General features: G+C 44.8%; 1 protein-coding gene across 2 annotated transcripts in view; it reads left to right on the top strand.

Moving 5' to 3' along the window:
- MYOF (myoferlin) overlaps positions 1-24403 on the top strand; it is a 149570-nt gene that overhangs the window by 38888 nt on the left and 86279 nt on the right. For both annotated transcript variants that reach the window (XM_012659733.1, XM_012659732.1), the window contains exons 4-10: positions 1854-1962; positions 5029-5116; positions 19235-19401; positions 20027-20155; positions 22622-22684; positions 22768-22818; positions 23889-23919. In XM_012659733.1, coding sequence (XP_012515187.1) covers positions 1854-1962; positions 5029-5116; positions 19235-19401; positions 20027-20155; positions 22622-22684; positions 22768-22818; positions 23889-23919 — 638 coding nt within the window. The remainder of the gene's footprint in view (positions 1-1853; positions 1963-5028; positions 5117-19234; positions 19402-20026; positions 20156-22621; positions 22685-22767; positions 22819-23888; positions 23920-24403) is intronic.

The following is a 24403-nucleotide window of genomic DNA, read 5'->3' as shown; positions in this document are numbered from 1 at the left end:
AGAGAGAAAAAAAAACACAGGAGAAATTTCCCACCAATTCTCAGCATTGACTGGGAGACCTAATTTCTGTATTGACCTAAAAGGACTGAAAAAGTTCACTCTTATTTCTCTGGAGGCAAAATTTTTCTTTTGCATTGCCAACTGCAGACCCTGCTTGTGATGTTAGAAGAAGTGAGAAGCCATCACAGTTGTTGAGAGTCTGTGTAGTGTGCTGTATAAGAAAGTGCACTCTTCCAAGAAACCGTGTACAAAAGGCTTATATCATTGGGTAAATGGGTGAAACAGGGTGCTATAGCAATTTCCTGGTCTAGTGCAATATAATATATCTGTTCACAGAAAGTGAAGTTACATATTAATATCGCCAAGTCACCGGATACATGTGATTGGGTTGCAGATCCCAGTTCTAGTCTAGTTTATTTCTGAGGACTGAGGGTGGGGAGGAGAATATGGATACAGTATGTATCTCTCACTTCAAAAATGATGTGCCCACATGGCCACCTGGCATCCCTGGAGCACCTCTGGCAATCAACTTGTACCTCCTGATTTCTGAAAGAAACTGTATTATATTTTAAAATAAAATGAATTTTTTCTGTAAAGATGAATTTTCCTGACTATTATTTTGCCCAAAAGCCCAGAGTTATATAAAAATGCTTGCTCTGGATTTGTTGTTCACCCTGGGAAGGAATCTCTATTATCAATTTAAATACTTAGCTTTCTATTTTTATGGTAATGATTTTCTGTTCTATCATGTCTGCCAGGTATTAGTATAAGTTCCTGCAAATGTAGGCAGGATATAAGTAACATTTAAAAATGCTTATTGTTTCTCTTTTCCTATTTCCGCGTCCATACTGAGAGCACACCCCTGGGCTGTAACTGCCTTTCCGATTGTGTTTCTCACAGGGAACTTCTTTAATTTATCAGTGTTATGTGTTTTGTTTTAACCCCCAATGTGTTTTGTTATAACCCCCAATTTACAGCTTATTTTCCATAGGTTACATTTTTATATTAACTAACTCCCTAGGGAATGTGTGTTCTATAAATATTTTTGATCATGTTCCCTAACTAAGAAAATATTTGGGATATTCATTCGCAATATATGAAGATGTATTTATTCTTTCCTTCATTCAGGAATTATCTGTTAAGAACCTACTATGTTCTGGCATTAGGTTAGGGGAGTGAACAAAACAGGCAGCAATCTCTGCCTCTAGGGGGCGTCATGCGTGAGCAGGGACACAAGGGTACTTCCGTCCCAACGTGCTATGTGCTTTAAGAGAGAGATGGGCAAATGATAGAGGCTGACTACAACCCCTCAGGGTCTAGAAGGAGAGAGAAGTGAACACATTGAACTTTCTAATGCTGCACCGGAGTACCTGGGGTAGCAAGTTAGCCCCCTCAGCAAACTAGCAACCTATTCACACTTCTAGGAGGTCTACTTGGGGGGACACTTTTACAGTGGGCAAAGATTTATGGACGCTTTTACGTTTCCATTATAGATGAACACCTTCGTCTCTTACTGAATTTTGTCCTACTTTTCTCTGTGCCTAGATTCTGGGGGGCTGTATTCAGTCTTTACCTCTCTGGGTATAGATTCATGTGTCTCATGTTCATGACTGTTGAAATTTTATAGGCACCAGAGATTGGCTCCTGAGTGGTGACTTGTTATGGAGAAGGGAGGGCAGACAGGTCGTGTGTACTGACAAAATACCCGGTGAGGCTGAGAACAAAATGGCCCACCTCTCCTTATGAGATGACTTTAGTGAGAACACATGGATAGGCAGTGGTCTGGGAGGCCCTGACTCAGTGGAGAATGCCTCCTACTTAGGCTGCTCTCTGCTTTTTTTGTTCCCCTGCAGGTTAATTGGCACGGCGACCGTGGCCCTGAAGGACCTGATCGGTGACCAGAGCAGATCACTACCGTACAAACTGATCTCCCTGCTAAACGAAAGGGGGCAAGACACCGGGGTGAGCCTTTTCCCTCTTGTCGAATGGCTTAGCAGTGAGATGCTTAAGCAAAAGTTCATTAAGAGAAAAGTATGCATTGATAATTAGCTGATTACACAAAAAGCAGAAATCTTGTTTTGAGATAAATGGGTCTATTTGCAAATGACGTGGGCCTTATTTTATACTTGCAATCACAGAACCGGCAAGTTAGATAAATTTGATTTTCTTTGACAGAATTCCATATAGTGAGTGGGACCCCTCTGGGTATAGCTCTGTGCTTATCCTTGTGGGTGTTGATGTGTGTGTGATTATTCTAGTTCTGTGTTTCAGACACTCTTTGAAACATTCTGTAGAAGGTAGTTCATTAGTATTCCCTTGGAATATCGAGATGGTAGAATCATAATTTTTATTGTTGCATTGGTAGCTGGATATTTTCTGATCACAGCTTCTCTAAATAAGTACGTACTGATGTGACAGCAGAATTCTTTCTCAAGTGTGTGTGCTTAAAAAAAAAATGACTCAAGTGTCACAGGTCCCAGATTTCACATGATTACTAAGAAGCGCTCATAAAGCTTCCATGCTCGGCCCATAACCTCTAACCCCTTTATTTTCCAATCAACTTATTTTGCTTGGGAGCCTGGGCAAAGGGAGAAAACTTTACCCCAAAAGAGGACATCCTATAGACAAGAATACAGGCGAGGCTTCTCAACGCCCATATGAGACAATGTCAGCTTTGCTGGTCTAGTCTCCAAAACTTATAGGCTTGCTATGAATCAGCCTTGTAATCATAAAACACAAATTCAAAACACTGGCTGAAACACCCCTCTACCCAAACCTGGCTGAAAGAAATGATGCTCAGGAAAGATGGTAGAAGTCAGTGATTGCTCTGCCTGCTTTTGTTTGTTTGCTTTCCATTTTCTTTATTTAGAATTTAGTTTCTTAAGGAGTGGTCAATGGATCCGAAGTTGCCACTTTTTTTTTTTTCTGGAGACAGTGTCACTCTGTCGCCCTGGGTAGAGTGCGGTGCGTCATCATAGCTCACTGTAACGTCCAATTCCTGGGCTCAAGCAATCATCCTGCCTCAGCCTCCCAAGTAGCTGGGGCTGCAGGTGTAAACCACCACACCTGGCTTATTTTTCTATTTTTCTGTAGAGACATGGTCTCGCTCTTGCTCAGGCTGGTCTCGAACTCCTGACCTCAAGCGATCCTCCCGCCTTGGCCTCCTAGAGTGCTAGGATTACAGGTGTGAGCCACCACGCCCAGCCTGAAGTTGCCACATTTAAGTGAGCAGTTCATGCTACTGAAATAAGAATGGAGATGCCTATATATAACTTTTACCCCAATCCCACCGAGAGACTTCAGTCCATATTACATTTAAGGAATTTCAATTAGTTTGTTGTCCCGTGCTATTTCTTCTTTTTTTCTCTTTGTCCCTTTCTCTCTCTTTTCTCCTTTAAGCACGAATAAAGCATGTGTAGAACCTAGAGTGACAGGACTGATGCGACTGAATGGAGTGAGAGGGCAGAGGGCCTCAGGCCCTGCCCCTGGGATTCCCCTCACCCTGTGGGGTCCCTGGAGCACCTCTGGGAATCACGAGGTTACTAGGACACAGCATGAAAACCACAGATCCAGGGGATGAGCTATTTGTGCTCTTCTAGGTTTTAAAAGTTTGATTCTTAGTAACCGCAGTGCTCCTGGTCTTCCGCACAGGGTGCTGCGAGATGCTGCTCATGTGGTTCCTTCTGTGCTGTGGAACTGTGGGTGGGGCATGGTTCTTATCCTGTTCCTGGTCTCCCAGATCAGTAGTTCTAGATTGGTCATAGTGTGTGCTGATCCATGAGGGAATATTCACTGATGAGCAGACAAGTGAGAAAAATAAATGCAATTCAGTGTGTGTGTGTGTGTGTGTGTTTGTGTGTGTGTGTGTGTGTGTTTGTGTGTGTGTGTTAGAATTTATCAGATGTAGCAATAATAGCAAATGAAAGTATAGGATGCCCATTTAAATGTGAATTTCAGATAAACAATGAATACATTTTTTAGTGTGTATATCCTACATATTATGTCCTATATTTTATCTGGTCACTTAGGGTGTGTGTGTGTGTGTGTGTGTGTGTGTGTGTGTGTGTGTGTGTGCGATCCTTATTTACAAAAGACTCCCCTTATTATGAGGTTCATTTTTCATGTTTGGTGTTAAAATGCCTTTCTTTTATGAAATGACTACGAGAGTAGATGATAGTTGCGGGCCTGTGTTTGGCAAAATACATAACATATGGTTCACAACCTTATGTTGATTTTTCTCTAGCCAACTTTTGGAAATTGTGGAGTCCATGAAATATAAAAGTGTTGTGTAGGAAATTCTGCCCTAAAATAATGCCCCAGGTGAGAAATTTATCTCAGATTTTTTAGGTATAAGTGACCTTATCTCCTGTAGGGAACTGGGATGTTTCCTCCTCTCTGATAATGAAAGCTGCTTAACACTTTCAGTTTCCCCGTTTTGCTTTGGCCCCTAGGCATTTTGGGGTCACAGTTTATGCAGGAAGGACGGCAATTATGTTTAACTTCGAGCTTTGCCTATTTGTTTTCTCTTTAATCAGACTTAATTCCTCCTTTTAAATCCTCTTTGGTGAATCCCCATTTTATATACATTTTTGGTAGTCACTTAACATTCTTTTTAGAGAGAAGCATGAAAATAAATCTCAGCAATTAATAATCAAATAAATCAATGAGCAAACAGATAAATTAGTCATTTAAAATGAGCCTCTGTGATTGTAACTGGGTGACAGGAGGCCATCTCCGGTTTAGGATGGAGTTATAAGTTCACACACTTGCTTGTCATAACTTTACTCCAGTTTATGAAGTTGCCTTTTGGCAACCTGTGACAGGTAGCTCCTTTCCCGCTCCACCTGGCGTGCATGTGGGAAGATAGGAACCGTCCAGCTGTGCCAGCTTGCCCCCTTTCCCTCTCACTTTCCCGTTCCCTCGCTCACCCCTTCCAAGATTTTGACTCTTGCTGGATTGGTCTGCAGTGAGTCTACAACATGCTGATGCCCTGCCTGCTTCCATCTGCTGTGAATTCTTTCTACCCAGGCCACCATTGACTTGGTGATCGGCTATGACCCACCTTCAGCTCCACATCCGAATGACCCGAGTGGAACCAGCGTGGCAGGCATGGGAGGTAAGTTGACCCTCTGAAGGCCCACCCCAGTCCAGGGGGAATCTGCTAAAGACACACAGGAGAGAGTCCAGGGAGAGCCTGCCGTGTGATCACACAGTGCTCGCTCCCTGCCCACCGAGGCTGGGCACTGCAAGGCAGGTGGAGCTGCCTGAACTGGGGCATTGTCATTGTTTATGAAATGCCCTGCAAGGTAGAGGGGAAGGGTGAAACAGTCCTTTACCGAGCAACCTCACGGGGAGCCCGACAAGCACACACAGGCCCCGGAAGAATGTCCTATGAGTGGCTTTGCTTCAGCTTTGTAGCTTCCACCCTATACAATGTCCCCAGGCTGTTTGGCTCAAGAAGCAGCCCCTCTGCTCCCCTCCATGTGTCTCCTTGCCTCCCAAAGGCGCGACCACCAGGCTGTGCTCGCAGCACTACTCTAACGGTCAGTGCTCTTGGGATGGAGACTCTCTCTCTCTCCCTTGGCCCTGACCCCCTTGCACCCCCAGACAGCCCCTTGGTCCTCTAACCAATTGCTTCCTTTCAGCATAACCCACCCCATACTCTGACATGGGTTGGCAGTCATCCAGGGCCATCAGGTGCCACTCTAGATGGGGTTGGGGCTGCAGGCTCAGGGAAGGCTTTGGGCCTCAGGTGGAGGGAGAGTCTGCGAGACAATCAGGCCTTTCACACGACTGAGTTTGACCTCCTCATAGTGTTTTCCCAGGTGGCATGATGCCAAAAGTGTCTCTGTCTCTTCCTTTGCCCTGAGATGCGTTACCAAAGGCACCTTCTGTTCCCCCAGCCTTGGCATGTGCCCCAGGAAGGGAGGCGCCCCTCATCCTGCCACCCTCACCTGCTGCCTTGACATTCTTCTCCTGGGGGGAAGCCCTGGCACTTGTCCCTGAGGTGGCTCCTGTCTTCTCTTGGTTCTCAACTGGGCTCTCTGGCCACCCGAGAGTACTACATGCCTGAGGCAGCACCTTCCCTTCCTGCCTCTGCCCCTTCCTGCCTGACTTCACGTCTTGCTCAGTCTGATCCCAGCCCCTGCCCCCGCTTATCCACCCAATATTAATGTTTTGGCCCATTTTTTGACCAAGTAGTTGTGGCTTTCCAACATGGGTTAGCTGGCCTTCTCTAGGTGACAGGACAGACGGCGCCCCAGCACATCAGCAGCATGCTCTGCATGTCACCCTCTTCCTAGCTGCAATGTGACCATACTTCTTGGTCTTGGACACTCAGCCCTGCAAGAACCCTGCTGTGGCTTAAGGACATCTACAGCTCCCTTTGCTTCCACAGCGGTGATGGTGACGAAAACACACAGTGCTGAACAGCACACCTACACCCATAGGTGCTGAGCTGAGTGGTCCAACCCATTTCCGTCCCGACTCCTCTGCTGACGATGTTGTCACCAGCACTTGTACCTGCCGGGGAAGGGCGCTGGGTACTTTCTGACCTGCATAAGGCCGCCCTTGCCATGGGCTATCTGCAGTAGCCCCTGGCCTGGGAGGATCAGGGCATCTTCCCTCACATTGACATTTTTCCTACCCAGACCCTGTTTATTAGTTTCCTAGGGCTGCTATAATAGAGCACCACAAACTGGGTGGCTTAAACAACAGAAATTTCTTCTCTCACAGTTGTGGAGGCTGGAAGTCTGAAATCCAGGTGTCAGCAGGGCTGGTTCCTTCTGGGTCTCTGGGGAGAATCTGGTCCACGCCTCTCTCCTAGCTCCTGGCGGGCTCCAGCATACCTCGTAGACGCGACATCCCAGTCTCTGCCCCTGTCATCACGTGGAGTTCTCGCCGTGTGTCCTTGTTTTTATTTGTGTTTTCTCTCGGATATAGATCCTGAGTGTCTCTGTTTTTGCGTGGTGTTCTCCTCTCTGTGAGTCTGTGTCCAAAGTTCCCACTTCTTATAAGGACACCAGTCATTGGATCAGGGCCGCTCTAATCCAGTATGTCCTCATCTTAACTTGGTTATATCTACGAAGACCTTATTTGTAAGTAAGATCACATTCTGGAGTTCCGGTGGGCATGAATTTGGGGGGAGACAGTATTCAACCCACTACACAACAGATAAGAAGCAATTTCATTAAGCTTATTCCATTCTAAGAGCCAGAATGTTAACTGGGTTACTTTGTGTTACCCTTTCAGCCAGGCCTTTAGGAAAAAAGTAATGCTATGGTTCATTCAAGTAAAAGTCATAAACTTACAGAGGTTGGTGCCACACCGTTTATTGTATTTATGGAGTAAAAGAATTTGTTGCTGGGTTCCCTGAGGCCCATTGCTAGACGCTGCAGTACCAGGATGATGAGTGTCAAGAAACACCTCCAGGAACTTTCGGTCCAGGTTGGTGACAAGACTCTTTTTATCCTGAAGGTTAACATTATAGATAAAAGCAACAGCTTTGGAGTTGACCCGGCCTAGGTTGGGTTCTATGTCAATTGTTAATTAGCCATAGGACCTTGGATAAGTCATTTAAACCTCTCTGAATCTCAGCTTTCTTTACTGGACAGTGGGAATAATAGCAGCACTTACGTCAGAAGGTTGTTGTAAGGATTAAATGGGGTATTGCCCATAAAGTGTTTAGCCCAGTGCCTGGCACATGATAATATCTACATTAATGGTGGCTATTGTTACTATTGTTGCTATTATTACAAGTTGCTATTATTACAAAAACATTTCCTGCTGACTTGTAATCATAGCTCACTTGGGTGGCACACCGTGTATGATAGTCAAATTGTTTCCTCTGAAAAGTAGAACTTTTAGAAACAAATGGCATGGTTTGGCTCAGAGTCAGGTTGAGATGATCAAATGCTTTCTTTGTAAATATCTTTTTTTAAAAAAAAAAATTTATCCCATGAACGAGAAAGTTTTAGAGAACATGCAATTTATCAAGTTATTCAGAATGTGGGGGGAGATCCTGTCTCCTCAGATGGACCCATATGGGCCCAAACCCAGAAACCTAAGTGCCAAAAACATGTGATTTCCCTGCAGCAAATTTCTGCTTCCTTAGAAATGAGGAAAGCACTAACTCTTGAAGTTTTAAGCCCACTGGGGAGAAAATCCTTGCCACCTAAGCCTCCTTCACCAAAGGCTCCTTCCCCTCGCCTCTTGGCTTAAGTCTCTGTGGCACTGACGCTCCCAGCGGCACTGTGCGCTGAAGGAGCCCACCTTTCCCCTAGGAGGCTGCCTCCCAGCAGGCTCTGCGGTAGGCGGCTGGGCAAGTGCAGCCCGGGTCTCCCATGGAGTTCACTAGAATCCCTGATGCTGCTCAGCCGCGATGGGAAATGAACCAGACCTTGGGTTCCTTGTATTTGGGTGTCAGACAAAGAATGTTACCAAGTGTTGCTCTGCAAATGAGCTGGGTCTGCATGGCAATTTTATTTTCAAGTGTGAGATGACAAAATGAAATTTCTTTATTTAAAAAAATTGAACAGGGTTCTTGGATCTGGAAGTGCTGTCTTTGTTCTATAAAATGAGTATTTGCCAAGACTGGCTCAGGGGTGACATTCTGAATGTTGGTCTGGCTAAAAGAAACTTTTCTTCAGCATTTTAAAAAAAATCTTCTAATATCGTTGATTATCTAGATGTTTCAAGGAAAAACATTTTTTCCCCTAACATGGTCATTCAATTCAACTGAGCAAAGATATCTATGCTGCAACTTAATGATAGGGAGGACACTGGCAGGTGGGGGGAAAGCAGCTTATAATCTTCAGGGAAGATAAGGTCGACAAACATGAGACAGAGAAAGAACAGCAAGACAGCCGGCCCTCTTGGCAATGTGTACCTTAATGACACAAACAGGACACCTGGCTCAGAATTTGTTTTTTTCCCATCAATTGACTTTTTGAAAAAAATGAAACTTTGACATTCTAAATAAAAGTAAATGTCTGCTTTCTTTTATTTATATAGATATTTTCAAATTCTTAGAAGTTGAGCTTCTTTATCATTTCTTGAGCACACAAAAAAATCTGCTTATTAAAATGTAAATGTCAGCCAGGTGTAGTGGTTCATACCTGTAATCCCAGCACTCTGGGAGGCCGAGGTGGGAGGATCACTTGAGGTCAGGAGTTGAGACCAGGCTCAGCAAGAGTGAGACCCTGTTTCTACTAAAAATAGAAAGAAATTAGCCGAACAACTAAAAATAGAAAAAATTAGCTGGGCATGGTGGTGTGTACCTGTAGTCCCACCTACTCTGGAGGCTGAGGCAGGGGAATCACATGAGCCCAGGAGTTTGAGGTTGCTGTGAGCTAAGCTGATGCCACTGCACTGTAGCCTGGGCAACAGAGCAAGTCTTTGTCTAAATAAATAAATAAAATAAAATAAAATAAATATAAATGTCACAGAAATATAAGACATAGAAAGTGAAAATCTCTCATAGTCCCATCTTCCTGAGATAACCATGTCAGCAACTACTGATATTGATCTTAAAGGTTATCATCCACACAGTGGCTTCTGCAAAGAAGAAATGAGAAATATTGGTGATAGCACACAAAAGTGAAGCTTTTCAGGAAAATTCACCCCTGCAATTTGAAGAAACTAGTTACGATCATAGATCTCAGGAATGAACACCTGAGGGGTTCGTTTTTAAGGAGTGCTTCCTTGGAACTCTTACATCAAGATGACAAAAGATAGAGACCCTGAGGCATTGGTGGCTTGACTGAAAGTGTGTGGTGTCAAGGATGTCCCTTTCCTTGACCCATCTCAGAGACTATTCCTGGGACAGAGGGGTGGGCTGACCTGGACTACAGTCTTGACCTGAAAATCTGTTACCATGGCAACTTGACTCACCAGATGCCAGCAGCTTTGCGGGAGCCTACATTCCCGTAGCCGGAAAGAACTATTTTTAAAATCTCACATCTATTTTTGAAGAACCATCTGTTAAATTAGTGCTCTGTCCAACTATAGAAATGCAAAAACTCATTCACAGCCAGATTTCACTGCTTCACATTTATTTCATTCCATGAACACCAAAGTCATTTTTCTTGAAATTAAATTCAATCCATTTCAGAAAACATTTTCTAACCCCTGTCTGTGGGGCATACAGATGTAAGAAAGGCATCACTTTTCCACCAAGGAGTTTGCAGTTCAGTAGGAAGTTAAGATGTAAACATGAATAACTATAGCCCACAGCTAAACATAATAAATTCCTCCAGAGAGGACTAAGTAAATTATGACATGAAAACAATTTCTTCAAGAAAGTACTTTTTCAGCCATATACTTCAACTGTGTCTTCTTGGTGCCAAGAACGCCTTGGAAAGTCATAATGGTTCAGTCATTGCTTGGTTGATTGAGTGAATGAATGAATGAATAAGTGAATGATGGATGGACAACGGATATGGTTTAAAATTTCTCCCAAGAAGGGCATTTTGGGGAACACTAGTGAATAGAGCAAAGTGCCTGGTTCATTCAGAAGTACGTTGAAAAGGAAGCATGTTCCCGAGGGCTGCAGATGATGGGCTGAGACATTTGTCCTTGATGGACAGAACACGGAAATCCATGGCACAAGGAATTCTTGGTCAGAGCTGAAATGGAAAATGATCAGTGTGCCAGAAGATTGCTGCAGGCACTATCTCCAGGATTGAGTCTCTAATCAAGTGACTTTGTCCAGTAAACTGATTGTGTTAGGCCAATTTTTTTCTAGGATATTTAGGAAAATCAAAGTGCTCATAATAAACATGTAGTTTTCAATATAGAGACACAATAAAATCATCGAGGGAGAGCTCTAAATGTGCAGTTATCTGGCACTTACCCCCGGAGAGCCTAATTTAGCTGGTCTGGAGGGAGCCCCCAATCTGTAGATCATGCTGAGGGAAGATTCTGGAGTTCACTTTGAGAAACCCTGGAGTCGTGCATTTTACCTGGTTAACATTATATTGCCCAGCTCTTTGGGTAACGTTTTCTAGACCGGATCACAGCTTCGATCGATCAAAGGCAGACGCTGTCGGGACTGCCCAGCAATCCTGTGTTTCCATCCCTGATTGCTAGAGGCTCTTCCACGGCACCTTTGCTGTGGTCTACATATTGGGACCATGCCAGAGGGTTCTTAGGGCACATCTAGTGCTATTTACCCAAGAATTGGGGTGGGGTAATGAGTTGCTTACAGTAGGACACAAACATTTATTTATAAAAATTTAATATTTTAGAAACTCAGAAAAGTTATTATTTAGCATTCCAGCTAAGTATATGTGTTATCTCCAAAATGTTATTTGTTTTCGTGCTTTGAAACTTACTCTTCTCTGTTCTGCATTGCTTTTTTTTTAAGACAGGGTCTCTCTCTGTCATCCAGGCTGGAGCGGATCATTGCTTACTGTAGCCAGATAGTAGCTCACTGTAACCTTGAAACTCCTGGGCTCGATTGCAGGTGTGAGCCCCCCAGTGCCCTGCCTGCATTGTACTTTTTAACTTACGCTGAAGATAATAGTATGCCAGCCCTTTGTTCTGATTTTGTAATGACCTTTGGCCCAAGGTGATAAAATTCTCCCTTGACCAGCGCTACCACTTAACAAGGCTTCATCGTGAGAAGAAGAATTCATATCACAGGCAGAGAGAGGCATTGTAGGACTCTAGAAAAACAAGGTGACTATGGGGAAAATAGTAAACATCTACTAAAAGAAAGTATAAAATATTCTGGAAAGAGCTCTCCTTCAAGGAACAGAAGAGGATTGAGTTAGATGGTGGCCCAATTAGTGCTGAGGCAGAAAAGATGAGAGGAGTCGGAGAGCTTTGGGATAAAGGGCCCTGCTGCAGGGGAGGTGGCGGGTTCTGTGTTCCAGGCCAGGGGGAAGCCGGCGGTGACCAGGCAAGTGCTCCTCCTCCGTGACCATTCCTAGGAGTTGCCTTCATTGGAAGTTCTAACAGGATCTTCCTCCCTGGCAAGGCGTAGACAGACGGGGGTGATGGAGTGGGGAGGGGATGAATGGTCTGCAGGTCTGGCGACCTCTGGGTAACTGACACCCACTCTCTTCTGCTGGGTTGGGGGAAATGCCAGAGGAGAAGAGTATGGGAGCCTGGACAAAGGAGGGAGATTGACATCTACTGGGGAAAGGCATAGTTGGGGATGCCAAAGGCAAACTTGACTGTCTCATAAGGTCCCCTAGGGCTGCCAACTCCTCAGCACTGAGTAGGCAGACAGAAGCCATGTAGGAAAATGTCACTGTCAACAAGGGACTGCACACAGGGGCAGTTTGCAGGAGTATTACTATTCAGTTCTGGAAAGAGGACCACAATACATCTAAAGAATTATGAAGACTTGTTTTGTTAAGTTGCTGGAGTTGCGATGGAGAGCCATTCCTAGGTGTTAATTGAAGCATCATTTGTCACTGAGTGTGGGTCACACTGGGAGTTTCTGATATTCAGAAAGGAGACAGGTCAGTGTTAGCTATGGTAAAAACTTGGCAGGCTTTGGCTCAGTGACCTTATAATTGCTAGGGAGGTAGGATGGCGTTCCTTCAAGGGAATTGAGAGGAGAATGTCACAGCCAGAGAGGGACAGTGAGGAACCCAAACCATAGTGAATCAGCAGATCTGGGTTTGAGCATTGGCCCCACTATCAAGCTGTGTGACAGTAGGCATGTCACTTAGCTTCCCAGAGCCTCAAATTCTTTACTCGCAACATCAGGGGATTGGATTAAATGATATGTAGGGTCTCCTCCAGCTCTGAAGTTCTATGATCTATTAAAATGGCCTGGTGGAAGCCAAGGTTCATGTAAGAAGATGGGATGACAGAAGTCTCTTTGGTGATTATGTCAAATTGCAAGTGCCAGTTGAGCATTCATTCTGGCTTTGGTTCCATTGGCTGAACCCCGGAGCAGAACGTGTTTCAGGGATTACATGAACAAATGCCGCGGAGAGTTTCAGTAAAAGGGGACTTAAGGCTGGACTGTTGGATTTTGTAATATGAAGGTCTTTGGTGACCTTGAGAAGAGCAGTTTGGTGGAGTAGGGGGGCCAAGGCCTGGAGGTGGCTCAAGAGAGAATCAGAGGAGAGGAAGTGGAGGACGTGAGTGAAGATGATTCTTCAAGGAGTTTGCTGCAAAAAGGAGCAGTGAGGAAAATGGAGCAGTAATGAAAGGGGGTGCTGTGGAGTCAAGAAAAGCGTTTTTTTGTTTGTTTTTAAAACTATGGTTGATATTTCAGCATGTTTCTATTTTGATAGGAATCATTCAGTAGAAAGGGGAAAGCTGATGAGTGGATACAGAGACAGAAACTGCAGAAGCACAATCCTCGGGTAGCGAGAGGAGATGGGATCTGCACAAACAGAGGGGTCGGCCTCAAGCTGGGAAGCACACACGGTTCAGCAGTGGAGCGGGTGGAGCAGGCGAGAAGGCAGAGAACAATGCAGGTAGGAGGTGGTTGACTTGGAGTTGGAAGGATGTGAAAATTCTCTTCAGATTGCCTGTTTTCTCAGTGAAATAAGAAATAAGATCATTAGCAGACCATGAGGAAGATAGAGAGGGTGTTGGAAGACTTCAATAGTTGGGAGTTCAGAAAGGTGAAGTGATTTGACCTTGTTGGTTAATTAGTGGCCATCTCAGACGAGGATCCAGGAAAGCTTTGGAATTGATGTCTCGGGAATGTGGTGGGATGGCCAGGCAGCCCTATGAGTACACTCACGGTTTGTCATCATGAAATTAAAGTGGGACCAGCCAATAAGGTGTGGGGTCTTCTCAGCCAAGTTCAGCTACCTGGTGCAGAGGTGGGTAAGTGGAGAGGTGGATAAACCAGGTGAGTACAGTGAAGTGAGAGAGGGGAAGGGATTGCAGGGCATTTGGGGGAGCGATTGCAATGTCAGGTCACAGAACTAACACGGGCTAGGAGGAGAGCAAGACACGAAGGAAGTGGGGGCAGGAAAGGCAGTGTGGTCGATAGATTGGGACTGCCTGTGTGTCTGGAGGAGCAGATGGAGCAAACTGGAAAGATACACAAGATGGGCTCTCTGGTGGGTTGAATAGTGGCCCTTGAAAATTCATGTCTACATGGAACATTAGAATGTGACTTACTTGGAAATAGGGTCTTTGCAGATATAATTAGTTAAGATGAAGTCATACTGGATTAGGGCAGGCACTAAATCCAATGACTGGTGTCCTTATGAGAAGAGATGAAGACACACAGAGCACAGGGAAGAAGGGCCTGTGACTGCAGAGGTAGAGATTGGAGTGATGTAGCTACAAGCCAAGGCTTGCCAGGAGCCACCAGCTGGGAAGAGGCAAGGAAGGAATTTTTCCTGGAGACTTCAAAGGGAGCATGTCCCTGCCAACAGTTTGATTTTGGTCTTCTAGGGTTTGGAACTGTCAGAGAATAAATTTCTATTGTTTTAAGCCACCCAGTTTCTGGTACTTTGTTACGGCAGCCCCGGGAAGCTAATACAAGGAGCAACTTCCTATTCAGTCAATGGCTCCCAACTTAATGGGTCTCATGAGCAGGATGTGCCAGCGCAACTGCTAAGATTCTGGTAATGAAACATCTTGCGCAGGAGGGTGTGTTCAGCAGGGCCTTAGGGGCCCCGTCATGCTTTGTGGAACACTTAGTATTGCATCGTTTAATCCTGTGCAGCTTCCTGCCACATAACGGGGAGATTTCCTGCTCAACTGTCTTTCTGCTTCGAGGCAAAGATGCTGGCTGCCACCATGGCTTAGGCTGTTTCCTCTGATCCATCCCTTCAGCCTAAAATCTGAATAGCAGAAGGTGTTCCCAGAAGAATAGGCTCTTCATTATCTGCAGTCTGATTCTAGAGTATCCATCAAGAGCTTATCCAGAGTCCAGCATCACTAATGAATTAGAAAGCAAGCTCATGACTCAGCCCTCCTTTTTCTCCTGCTTGCCACTATAAACAACCAACAACTGAGAACGGTCCCATCCACAGCAAGGAGGAAGTCCCACTTGGGCCCAGGATGGTTGAAGGAAGTGAACCCCAAAGCTATCCTCCCTATTTATTGCTCAGTCCAAGACAGGGGAATGACTCTCAGTGCTTCCCCAAGGCTGGCGCCGAAGTTGGGGGAGCTCTCCTTTAGCTGTCTGCATGCTCTTTCCTGAGAACTGGACTGTAGCTTCGCCAAACTTGAAGGGACATCCAGGGGTCACGATCCCCACCCATTCATTTACTCATTCCACATTGATGAGGCCCCTGCTATGATACCAGGATTTCTGCATGGTATGGAGGTGGATACAAAGGAGAAAAGGGCAAGCCCCTGCTTCTGGAAAGTTCTGGGGGTGGGGAGGCCTATGGGTTAACAAGCAGACGCAAGAGCGCGTGGCGAGGACTAGAAAGGACAGTATGGTGGCGGGAGAGGGTGGGACTCACTCTATCCAGGAGAGGTGGGGAAAGCCTGCTGGAAGACAGCATATTTCATCTGCATCTTAAGGAAGGAGAGGCACTCACCTGCTGGGGAGCAGGAAGAAGGACATTCTAAGGGCTTGGATCCAGGTCCTCCTCTCCTAGGCAGCAAGCAAGCCCGTCTTGTGAAGCCTCTTCAAGAACAGGGAAGAAGAGCCCCAGATCATCTTGCAGAGGACAGAGGTAGCTCTTCCTTATCTGGCTTCTATGGGAGTTTCCCCAGTATCCTGACAAAGACGGTGAGGTCCTGCGAGAACAGCAGCTCCCTCACCTGCAGCCTGGTTTTAGATCCAGTTCTAAACCAGTGAGGTAGGGTGAAAACTTGATCCTGGTTTTAGTTCAGCTCCTAATAACTTAACACAAGCAAGTTGCTTCAGCTTTCTGGACCTCAGTTCTTCTATCTGTAAAATGGGGTGAAGGACAGGTTGGATCAGGGATCTCTGAGGTCTCTTCTGGTCTAACATTCCGTGGATGTGTTGCTCCTGGAAGGAAGTGTGAAGTGAGGATCCAGAGAGTGTTGAGTCAGAGGAGCAGACAATAGAGTGGGAAGTCACCCTCAGAGAGTAGGAGACAAAGACAGGGGCCTGTGGAAGAATTTGAAAAGGTTTTGTTAGGGTGGAAAGACTAGTAGGTGCTCACGGTGCTGGTGGAGAAAGATTTCTCATGCAGAAATTAGGATACATAAAAGTAAAAAAGTTTATTCTATCCTTTAGAAGGACAGAAAGAGAGAGAGATAGAGTACCACTTAAAATCAAGTGGCTCACTGATTTTAAGGGTGACAAAGAGAAAAAAAAATAGTGATGGCTGTCAGTTGATAACAAAAGCAACAGCAGGTAGATAACAAAAACTGCAAGGATGTCAAAGTCCAAGAGCTGGTTTCCTGCCTTTCCTTGGGGAAGGGATAATCACAGGAGATGTGACTCTGATTGAGGCTTGGAGCTTGTTCTCCTGCTGTTTATTTAGGAATTGTGTAAAAACAGATTCTCAAAAAACAATTTTGAAAGAGAGAGATTTACATCTCTTTTCCACCCATTCAGCCCTTTTCAGAAGTTGTGCAAAGCAGAACTCCTGCAGGGTACCTGTTAGCCAGAGAACTCACAGGATGGATCTGTAACCGTTACTGGGGAAATTGTGGGTTAGGTATTTTCCTGTTACTTTTGTAAGGCCGCCCCTTTCAGTTTAGTCAGAGGAGGAGGAGGAGGACAGCTGCAGCAATCCAAAGAAGTATGTGTGAGCCTGTGTCCACTGCCGTGGAAGATCAAGGACAAGGACACAGAAAAGCACGCTGAGCTTAGCAGGGAGAGGCCATGGCTGGCCTGGCCTTGGAAAGACAGGAGCCAGGTTAGGAGGGGCTAAGTATGAATGGACGGGGGTGGAGGATCTGGGCTTCCCTGGGCTAAACCGTGAAGCTGTGCTTTTGGGGAGGCCCTTACTTCCTCGCAGCTGCCTCTTCCTCGCTCTGTGTCCCCTGCCACTGTGCTGCCCACTGACTGCCCTAGTCCCCCCCACCCTGCCCCCATTGCTGCCTCCCAGGAAGTGTTCTGTGTGCCACAAACTCTCTCCTCCCAACTGCTTTGGTCTAAATATTGTGTCCCTCCAAAGTTCATATGTTGAAGTCTTAACCCCGAAAGTGATGGTATTAGGTGGTGGGGCTTTTGGGAAGGTGATTAGGTCAAGAGGTCAGAGCACTCATGCATGGGATTAGTGCCCTTATAGAAAAAGGTCCAAAGGAGCTCTTTCTCTCCCTCCACCATGTGAGGACACAGAGAGAAGGCGCCATCCACAAACCGGGCAGCAGGCCCTCACCAGACAGCGAATCTGCCAGTGCCTTGGTCTTGGACTTCCCAGCCTCCAGAACTGTGAGAAGTAGATTCTGTTGTTTGTAAGCCACCCAGTTTATGGTATTTTGGCATAGCGGCCCAAACAGACTAAGACACTAACCAAAACTGACTGGTTGGTGTCTTAGTCCATTTTCGTGTGACTGTTAAAGAATACCTGGGGTTGGGTAATTTATAAAGCAAAGAGATTTATTTGGATCACAGTTCTGTAGGCTGTACAAGAAGCATGGTGCCAACATCTGCTTCTAGTGAGGGCTCCAGGCTGCTTCCACTCATAGCAGAAGGTGAAGGGGAACTACAGGTGCAGGAATCACATGGTGAGAGAGAAACCAAGAGAGAAAGCGGAGAAGATGCCAGGCTCTTTTCAACAATGGCTCTTGCAGGAACTAAGAGTGAGAACTCACTCACTCCTGTGAGAATGGCATCGATTCATTCATGAGGGATCTGCTCCCATGATCCAAAGACTTCCCACGTGGCCTCACCTCCAACGCTGGGGATCAAATTTCAACAACAGACTTGGCAGGGCCAAACAAACCATAGCCAAACCATAACTCAGCAAAACTAAAACAAAAAAGCTAATTGACTGGATCCTGCTCTGTGCCAGGCACTGCATTAAAAGGCTTTGCATGTATATTAATTTTATCTTTACCGTAACCCTGTTGTAAATACTATTATTTCCCCCTTTTTGCAAATGAAGAAACTGATGTTTAGAGAAATTAAGAAACTTAGACTCACATAGCTTGAAACTGGGATTTGAAGCCAGGCAGCATGGCTCCAGAGCCCACGCTTTAAAGTACAGTGCTACAGAGCAGTTGATTGAACTAATTCACACCAGGATGTGAATGACTGACAGGTGACTGCATGGGGAATATGAAAATTAAATCTCTTTCATGATTTTGCACTCTAAAGAAGGAGATACAGAATCTAAAAGTAGGGCACACAACTACTGGTATTTTCTAGACAAGGCAGTTAGTCTTTCTGGGCTCTCAAATTATATACTACAGATTACCAGGAGTTCAAACATTTTGTCTATTAAGAAAAGAAAAGCTAAAGTTTGTCAATGAGCTTCAAAGAGTTTGTGAATAAAAGAAAGGGAAAAGGGCAGAGTGAATTTTTTAGTTTTGGAGTTTTTAAGGAGAGAAAGATCTGTGTGTACTTGAAGGCAGAGGAAAGGTCTCTGTGGAGAAGAAACCACTGGAGGTGGGGTGGGGTAGACAGAGAGAGAGAGGACATTTGCTGGGGCCCTCAAAGAATGAGGAGGGGGGAGGATCTAAGGTGTGGCCGAGGGTAGGGTGTGTTCACTCTGTTAAGCAGGGAAAACTCCTCCCATGAGTGCAGGGGGAAACTAAGGGGATGAATGAGGAAATGTGTTGAAATGACAAACCACGAGGACGATGGGAGAGCAAGATGACCACCTTGGTCTACCTGGCACGAAAACGAGGTGAGTTTCTCATCTGCCATGAGGGTGGAGAGAGGCTTGTGAATTAGGGAGCTCAAGCAGACAGACAGCACAGACATCTCATGAGGAGCAGATCTCTAGAGAGAAGATCTGCAGTGGGAAGGGTGGGCTTGAAGTCTGTTTTTGCAAGGCTCCGGTTTCCTGTGGCATTTCCTAATTTCTCTGTCCTAACTGCAGAAAGTCTCCCTGACCTCAGGCTGGGTCCTGAGGTCAGAACCCAGTGATTCCTGGCTGGGTCCAACAGTTGCCGTCTCCTCTCGTGACCCCCGTAACCTCCGACTTCTCTTGGTCTCTTTGAAGGCAGCCTGAACAAGTGCCATGATGCACCACGAACACATTTTCCTAAAGAAACCATCTGAGTCGCAACAAGTCCCAAGTCAGTGTCACCGAGAGCGTTTCTTTCCCCTGCCATCCTGGGAACACTTAAAACATAATGGCAGGCCACCCGTCTGTTTCCCGAAAACGTGAGTGTTCTCTAACTGGATTCCTTTTTGATATTTTAGGAGAAGGAGAAGAAGATGAAGGTGATGAAGATAGGTTGGACAGTCCAGTCAGGGGCCCGGGGCCCAGGGGCTCAGGTGGGACGGTGTCGGAAGCTCAGCTTGCTCGGAGGCTCAACAGAGTGAAAAACAGCCGGCGGATGCTGTCCAACAAGCCCCAGGACTTCCAGGTAGAAACAGCCCCGGTGCTCTCCATCTTTGTTTAGCCACCATTTGGCAATTGCAGTGATGCTAGGGGGGACCTATTCCTTTGGGCAATGGCCCAAAGAGTAAAAAGGGGTGGCAGTGCCCAGACCCAATAAGAAGATCTCTCTTTCTTCTGCATGCAGAAGTGGGTTTAATCAAGCCAGATGAGATTCTTCAGAGAAATGAAACTATAACCTTCCTTTGGTGGTAGGAAAAAGCTAATCAAAGAGTAGAAGCATAGATGTTGCCTTTTTCATAGCTCTGGGCACTTCCTTATACTTGGGAGACGGCTATGGGGTGAGTTAGCACATTACCAGGCTCAGGAGGAGCAGGTACGTGGCTGGAGGCTGGAGTCTGAGCAGTGACCTCTGCCCTGCCCTGCCCTTTCCAAGCCAACTTTGAACTATTTCAGCCCCACCACTACTCTTGGTTTCTACAACCCGACCCCAGTTTCCATCTTGGGCATGACCGCAGGTGGCCGCTCCCAGTCTGTGAGCTCCAGCATACTGCAAAGCCATCCTGGGCTGGTTTTAGCAGTCCTTCTCCTGAGGGTTCTGTTACACCATGTGTGGGAACGGATCGGTGACAATACCCCTTCTGTGCCCGCAGATCCGCGTCAGAGTGATTGAGGGCCGGCAGTTAAGTGGCAACAACATAAGGCCTGTGGTCAAAGTCCATGTCTGTGGCCAGACACACCGAACGAGAATCAAGAGAGGGAACAATCCGTTTTTTGACGAGGTAAATGGGTGGAGAATGCATGTTCCTGCTCAGTGGGTCCTGTCGGGAGGGAATCATGCGCGCAAACTTAACTGGTAAAGGCAGCACAGAGTTCCAGTGTTAAACAGAAAAAGTTGCGAACCACTGGGTGTTCAAATCACCTGGTCGGCTTTGTCACTGGTTCCCAGAGATGCTGGTCTCTTTCTGCTGTTTTATTAACAACTTCTCAATGATAGAGCCCGTGACGTCATTTATATCTACCTTTGCTTTTGCTAATTAGCAGGATGTACCTGAGGGACAACTTTGTGTGACTAAGTAATGCAGTTTTTTGGAGATGTCAAAACTTACTTGGCTATAAAAATAATACATCTTAAAAGAAAGCAATTTTGAGCAAACTGGGTTTTTTTTGGCCTCCATACTGAGAATGTAGCCTGCTTCTCTTGACTTCTTTTATAGCGCTCCTCAAAAATACTTAGTATCTCGACAGTCATCCCAAATGCCACTAAACTCCACAGCCGGACTGTGAAGAGAAGTGATAAGTTTGGGGATTTTTTTACTCTGCCGAGGAGACACATTTCAGAGATTCCCTGGGCCTGTGAGCCCGGGTCTTTCTTATCACAGTTTCTCTTCAGTCCCTACAGCCTCTAATCCCAGCTCCAGCTTTTCTTTTGTTCTACTTCTCTATTCACAAAATAAACCGGTTTCTTCTGCCCAGGGTTTGTGTTTCTTCCCCTTGGTGTACGCTGACCCCAGCTTCCCGGAAGTCCCCATTCTCTTCTCCCCTCTGACTTCCCCTCCTAAGAGGGATCACAGACAACACCAGGCTGCCAAGTACAGCAGTATAAAAGCTCTCTCAAGAGGTCAGGGTCACACCGAGATGGGGCACTTGGAATGGACTTCAGAGAAGGCTGGAAGAGAGTCACACAGGAGGGCAAGACTGGGTCAGAGGGAGGGCAGGGTGCTGGCTGACGAGGCCCAAGATGTAGACCTATCTAGGCACTTATAATGCAGGCTTCCTGTTTACTCAACAGCTCTCTGAGGAGCCCAGCAAGAATCTCAGCTTTCCTCAGAATTTTTCCATTTTAATGAATTTGGGGGGGATTAGATTTCTTGGCAAAAGGGAAGAAACAAATAACTAGGCCTCTAAACAGACTCATTTATAAACCAACAAAAGAATTTTACTAAAAATTTCTTGGTTTATGTAGATCTTCTTAACCAAGCGATTAAACTTGTTATCACCAATAATGGGACAAAAATGACGTGGTGTCCTGATATGATAGAATGGAAGTAATCAATATCACATGTGTCATGTCTTGTTAAATGATCAACTTGTATCCCACAGTGGGGAAACGTTCACGCAAATTCAGACTGTAGGGTAGTCTATGAAGCAACTGGTCTCTGGAAAAGAAATGAGAAACAAATAAAAAAGAAAATAGTATTGTTCTAGATAAAACGAAACCAAAGAGACACAACAACCAAATGCAATGTATGATCCTTGCATGGATCCTGGATTATTTTTAAAGCTAAAAAGAATTATTGAGGGGAGGACATTTGGAGAAATTTGAAAATTGACTCTATGTTAGATGTTAAATTTCTTGGATATGATAATAGTATTATGATTATATAAGAAGATGTCCTTGCTCTTAGGAGATATATGTCAATATATTTTGAAAGAATGAAGTGTCATGATATCTAGAACTTTCTTACAAATAGTTCATTTAAAAAAAGAGAAGGATAAAGCAAATGTCTCCAAATGGTAACAATTGGTGAACATAGTTGAAAAGTGGTGTTTACCTTACCATTCTTTCAACTTTCCTGTAGATTTGAAATATTTCTAAGTTAGAGAAAAAAGTCTCAGTTTGGATAATTGCTCAATATTTTTTTAGGATTAATGTTTATTGGCCTGACATGATATAACCTCTATATACCTAATATTCATCTCTCAAGAATCAACCTTCTTAAAATTAGCTGTTACAACGAGTTAAAATGTGATCAATATTGACTTGCCGAGGCACTAACATAATCTAATGGACAAAGTTATCTTTGAAGGTGTTTTCTTAGAAATAGTAAAATTAGAGTCACTAGACACAAACAATACAGCTAAAAATGTTAGAGAATTAAATAGACACCTTAGGTCACGCCAGCCTAAGCACCTATTTTAGCAAGAGTTGCAACATATATTAGCCTTGGATCTTTACTTCATTTAGCTTTTAGATACCTAGTCCCAAATAAACAATTTTAGTTAGTTAAATAAATGCTATATTTGTTACTCCTTTTTCCTTTTTCCAACATGCAGAAGTGGGTTTACCACGATGCTTCAACTTCAGGGCCTTTTCCAAGGCCCTGCAATGTGTTCACACGGTTAAACCTAATTTTGAACTTGTGTTTTGTACTTTTTTTAGGAGGGCACCCAAAATTGTATCATCAGATCCCACTAAAGGTGAATCCCCTGCTAACATTGAAACATTTTCCCTGTTGTTTTGACAGTTGTTTTTCTACAATGTCAACATGACCCCTTCTGAGCTGATGGATGAGATCATCAGCATCCGGGTAAGTCTCAGCGGTTGGGAAGGCGCCGCCCACTCGCTGCCAACCAGAGCCCATCACCTCTTCACTCTTGTTCTTTCTTCCAGGTTTATAATTCCCACTCTTTGCGGGCAGATTGTCTGATGGGGGAATTTAAGGTAGGTGACAAAGTCTGCTTCATTCAACTTACATAAAGATGAGAACTTTCATAATAGGAAATCTTATTCCTGGGTACCCATCTTGGTGACATCTAAGGGTCACGTGTGAGAGATCAACACCATGATCCTTGCCAAGTGCTGCCTGGGGCTTACTGACTTCTAAAGTCCAACACTTAGCAGTGCCCCAAAGCAAGATGCCCTGAAGCTGCCACATCAGGGCCTTGCCAGGGTTCAATCTGTGACTGGAAGGAAATCCATTTCTACAGCAAGAAGCCCACCATCCAGCTCCACTTAGCAGTGGCCTTAGAGCTCCATCTATTAATACAAAGCCAATTATAAGTCTGGAGTATGAAAGGAAAGCCAACCCAGGCAAGAGATTCAGGGTGCTTTTCTAAGAAACTTTCAATGAAATTAAAAGACAAATACCTGGTTGGCCTTTTTCCAACAATTCTACCTGGAATAGGCTGCCTCCTGAAGGAACGAGACAGTCAGTGGAAGTCCTCAGCCAAGCAGACCTGTGTTCATACCCTGTCTACCACCAATGAGCCACATGTCCCAGGGGTACTCACTTAACTTCTCTAATCTTCACCTGTAAAATGGGGTCATTGTGAAGATTAAATGGGATAGTATATGTAAGTACCTAGCATAGCACCTGACACATTGAACTGCTCAGTCAATGGCTATATTAATATTAGCATTAGCTGGAGGAAGAAGGGGAGGAGGATTGGACAGAAAGTTGCGCAGGTGAATTTCTGTACAATGACCAATGATCCCAGTTTGCCTGGATTTTTAATGCTAGAACTGGGAAAGTCCCTAGCAAACTAGACGTGTTGGTCACCCTATTTCCATGGTCCCTTCCAGCTCTAAGACTAGTTCATTCATTCAATAGTGATTTATTGAGGGTCTTCTGTGTGCTACACATCAGACAAGGCATTGGGGATGCAGAGAGGATAAGATAGAAATGTTGGGTGTCAAAAGCATTATATTTAAATATTAATCATGATGCTTTCTTTATAGTGACTAGACTGATTTTAAAATTACTCAAACTACTTTAAATTATTTTTTCCCAGATTGATGTTGGATTCGTTTATGATGAACCTGGTAAGTAATGTTCTCTCCATCAATTTGAAGCCTTAAGTTCACGCCTTTTGACATTGAAGAAGATTCTAGGAAACAGTACAATTAGGGGGTAGGGCACAGCAGTCAAGGAATTAAAGTCAAAAAAATCTAAAAATATGATTTTTTTTGATGGGGAAAGAGGCAGATGCTTAGTGGGGATAAATATTAATAACAGTAGCTTAGTACAGATGTCTAATTTCTTTTATCTTAACATTCATAAGTAAGTAATTTCTATGTTTGTGAGGATATTTTGATCTTATCAAAATCAGATTATAAAATTAGTTGATCCAGCTTAGAGAGTCTTGTTTGAGTCACACGAGGACAGGATGGTGGGGGCGGGGTGGAGGAGAGCCCAGAACAGAGGACATTAACATGGAGACTCCGCTGGGAATTTGGTGTGCACCATGAGGCTTCCAAGAAAATGCTTATTTATCTTACAACAGATGAAATCACAGACCTGTCAGCA

The sequence above is a fragment of the Propithecus coquereli genome, unplaced genomic scaffold (genome assembly GCF_000956105.1).
Source record: "Propithecus coquereli isolate 6110/MARCELLA unplaced genomic scaffold, Pcoq_1.0 Scaffold63, whole genome shotgun sequence".
Taxonomy (NCBI): Eukaryota; Metazoa; Chordata; class Mammalia; order Primates; family Indriidae; genus Propithecus; species Propithecus coquereli.
The sequence above is the reverse complement of the archived record's forward strand: the minus strand, read 5'-3'. Positions and strand labels throughout refer to the sequence as shown.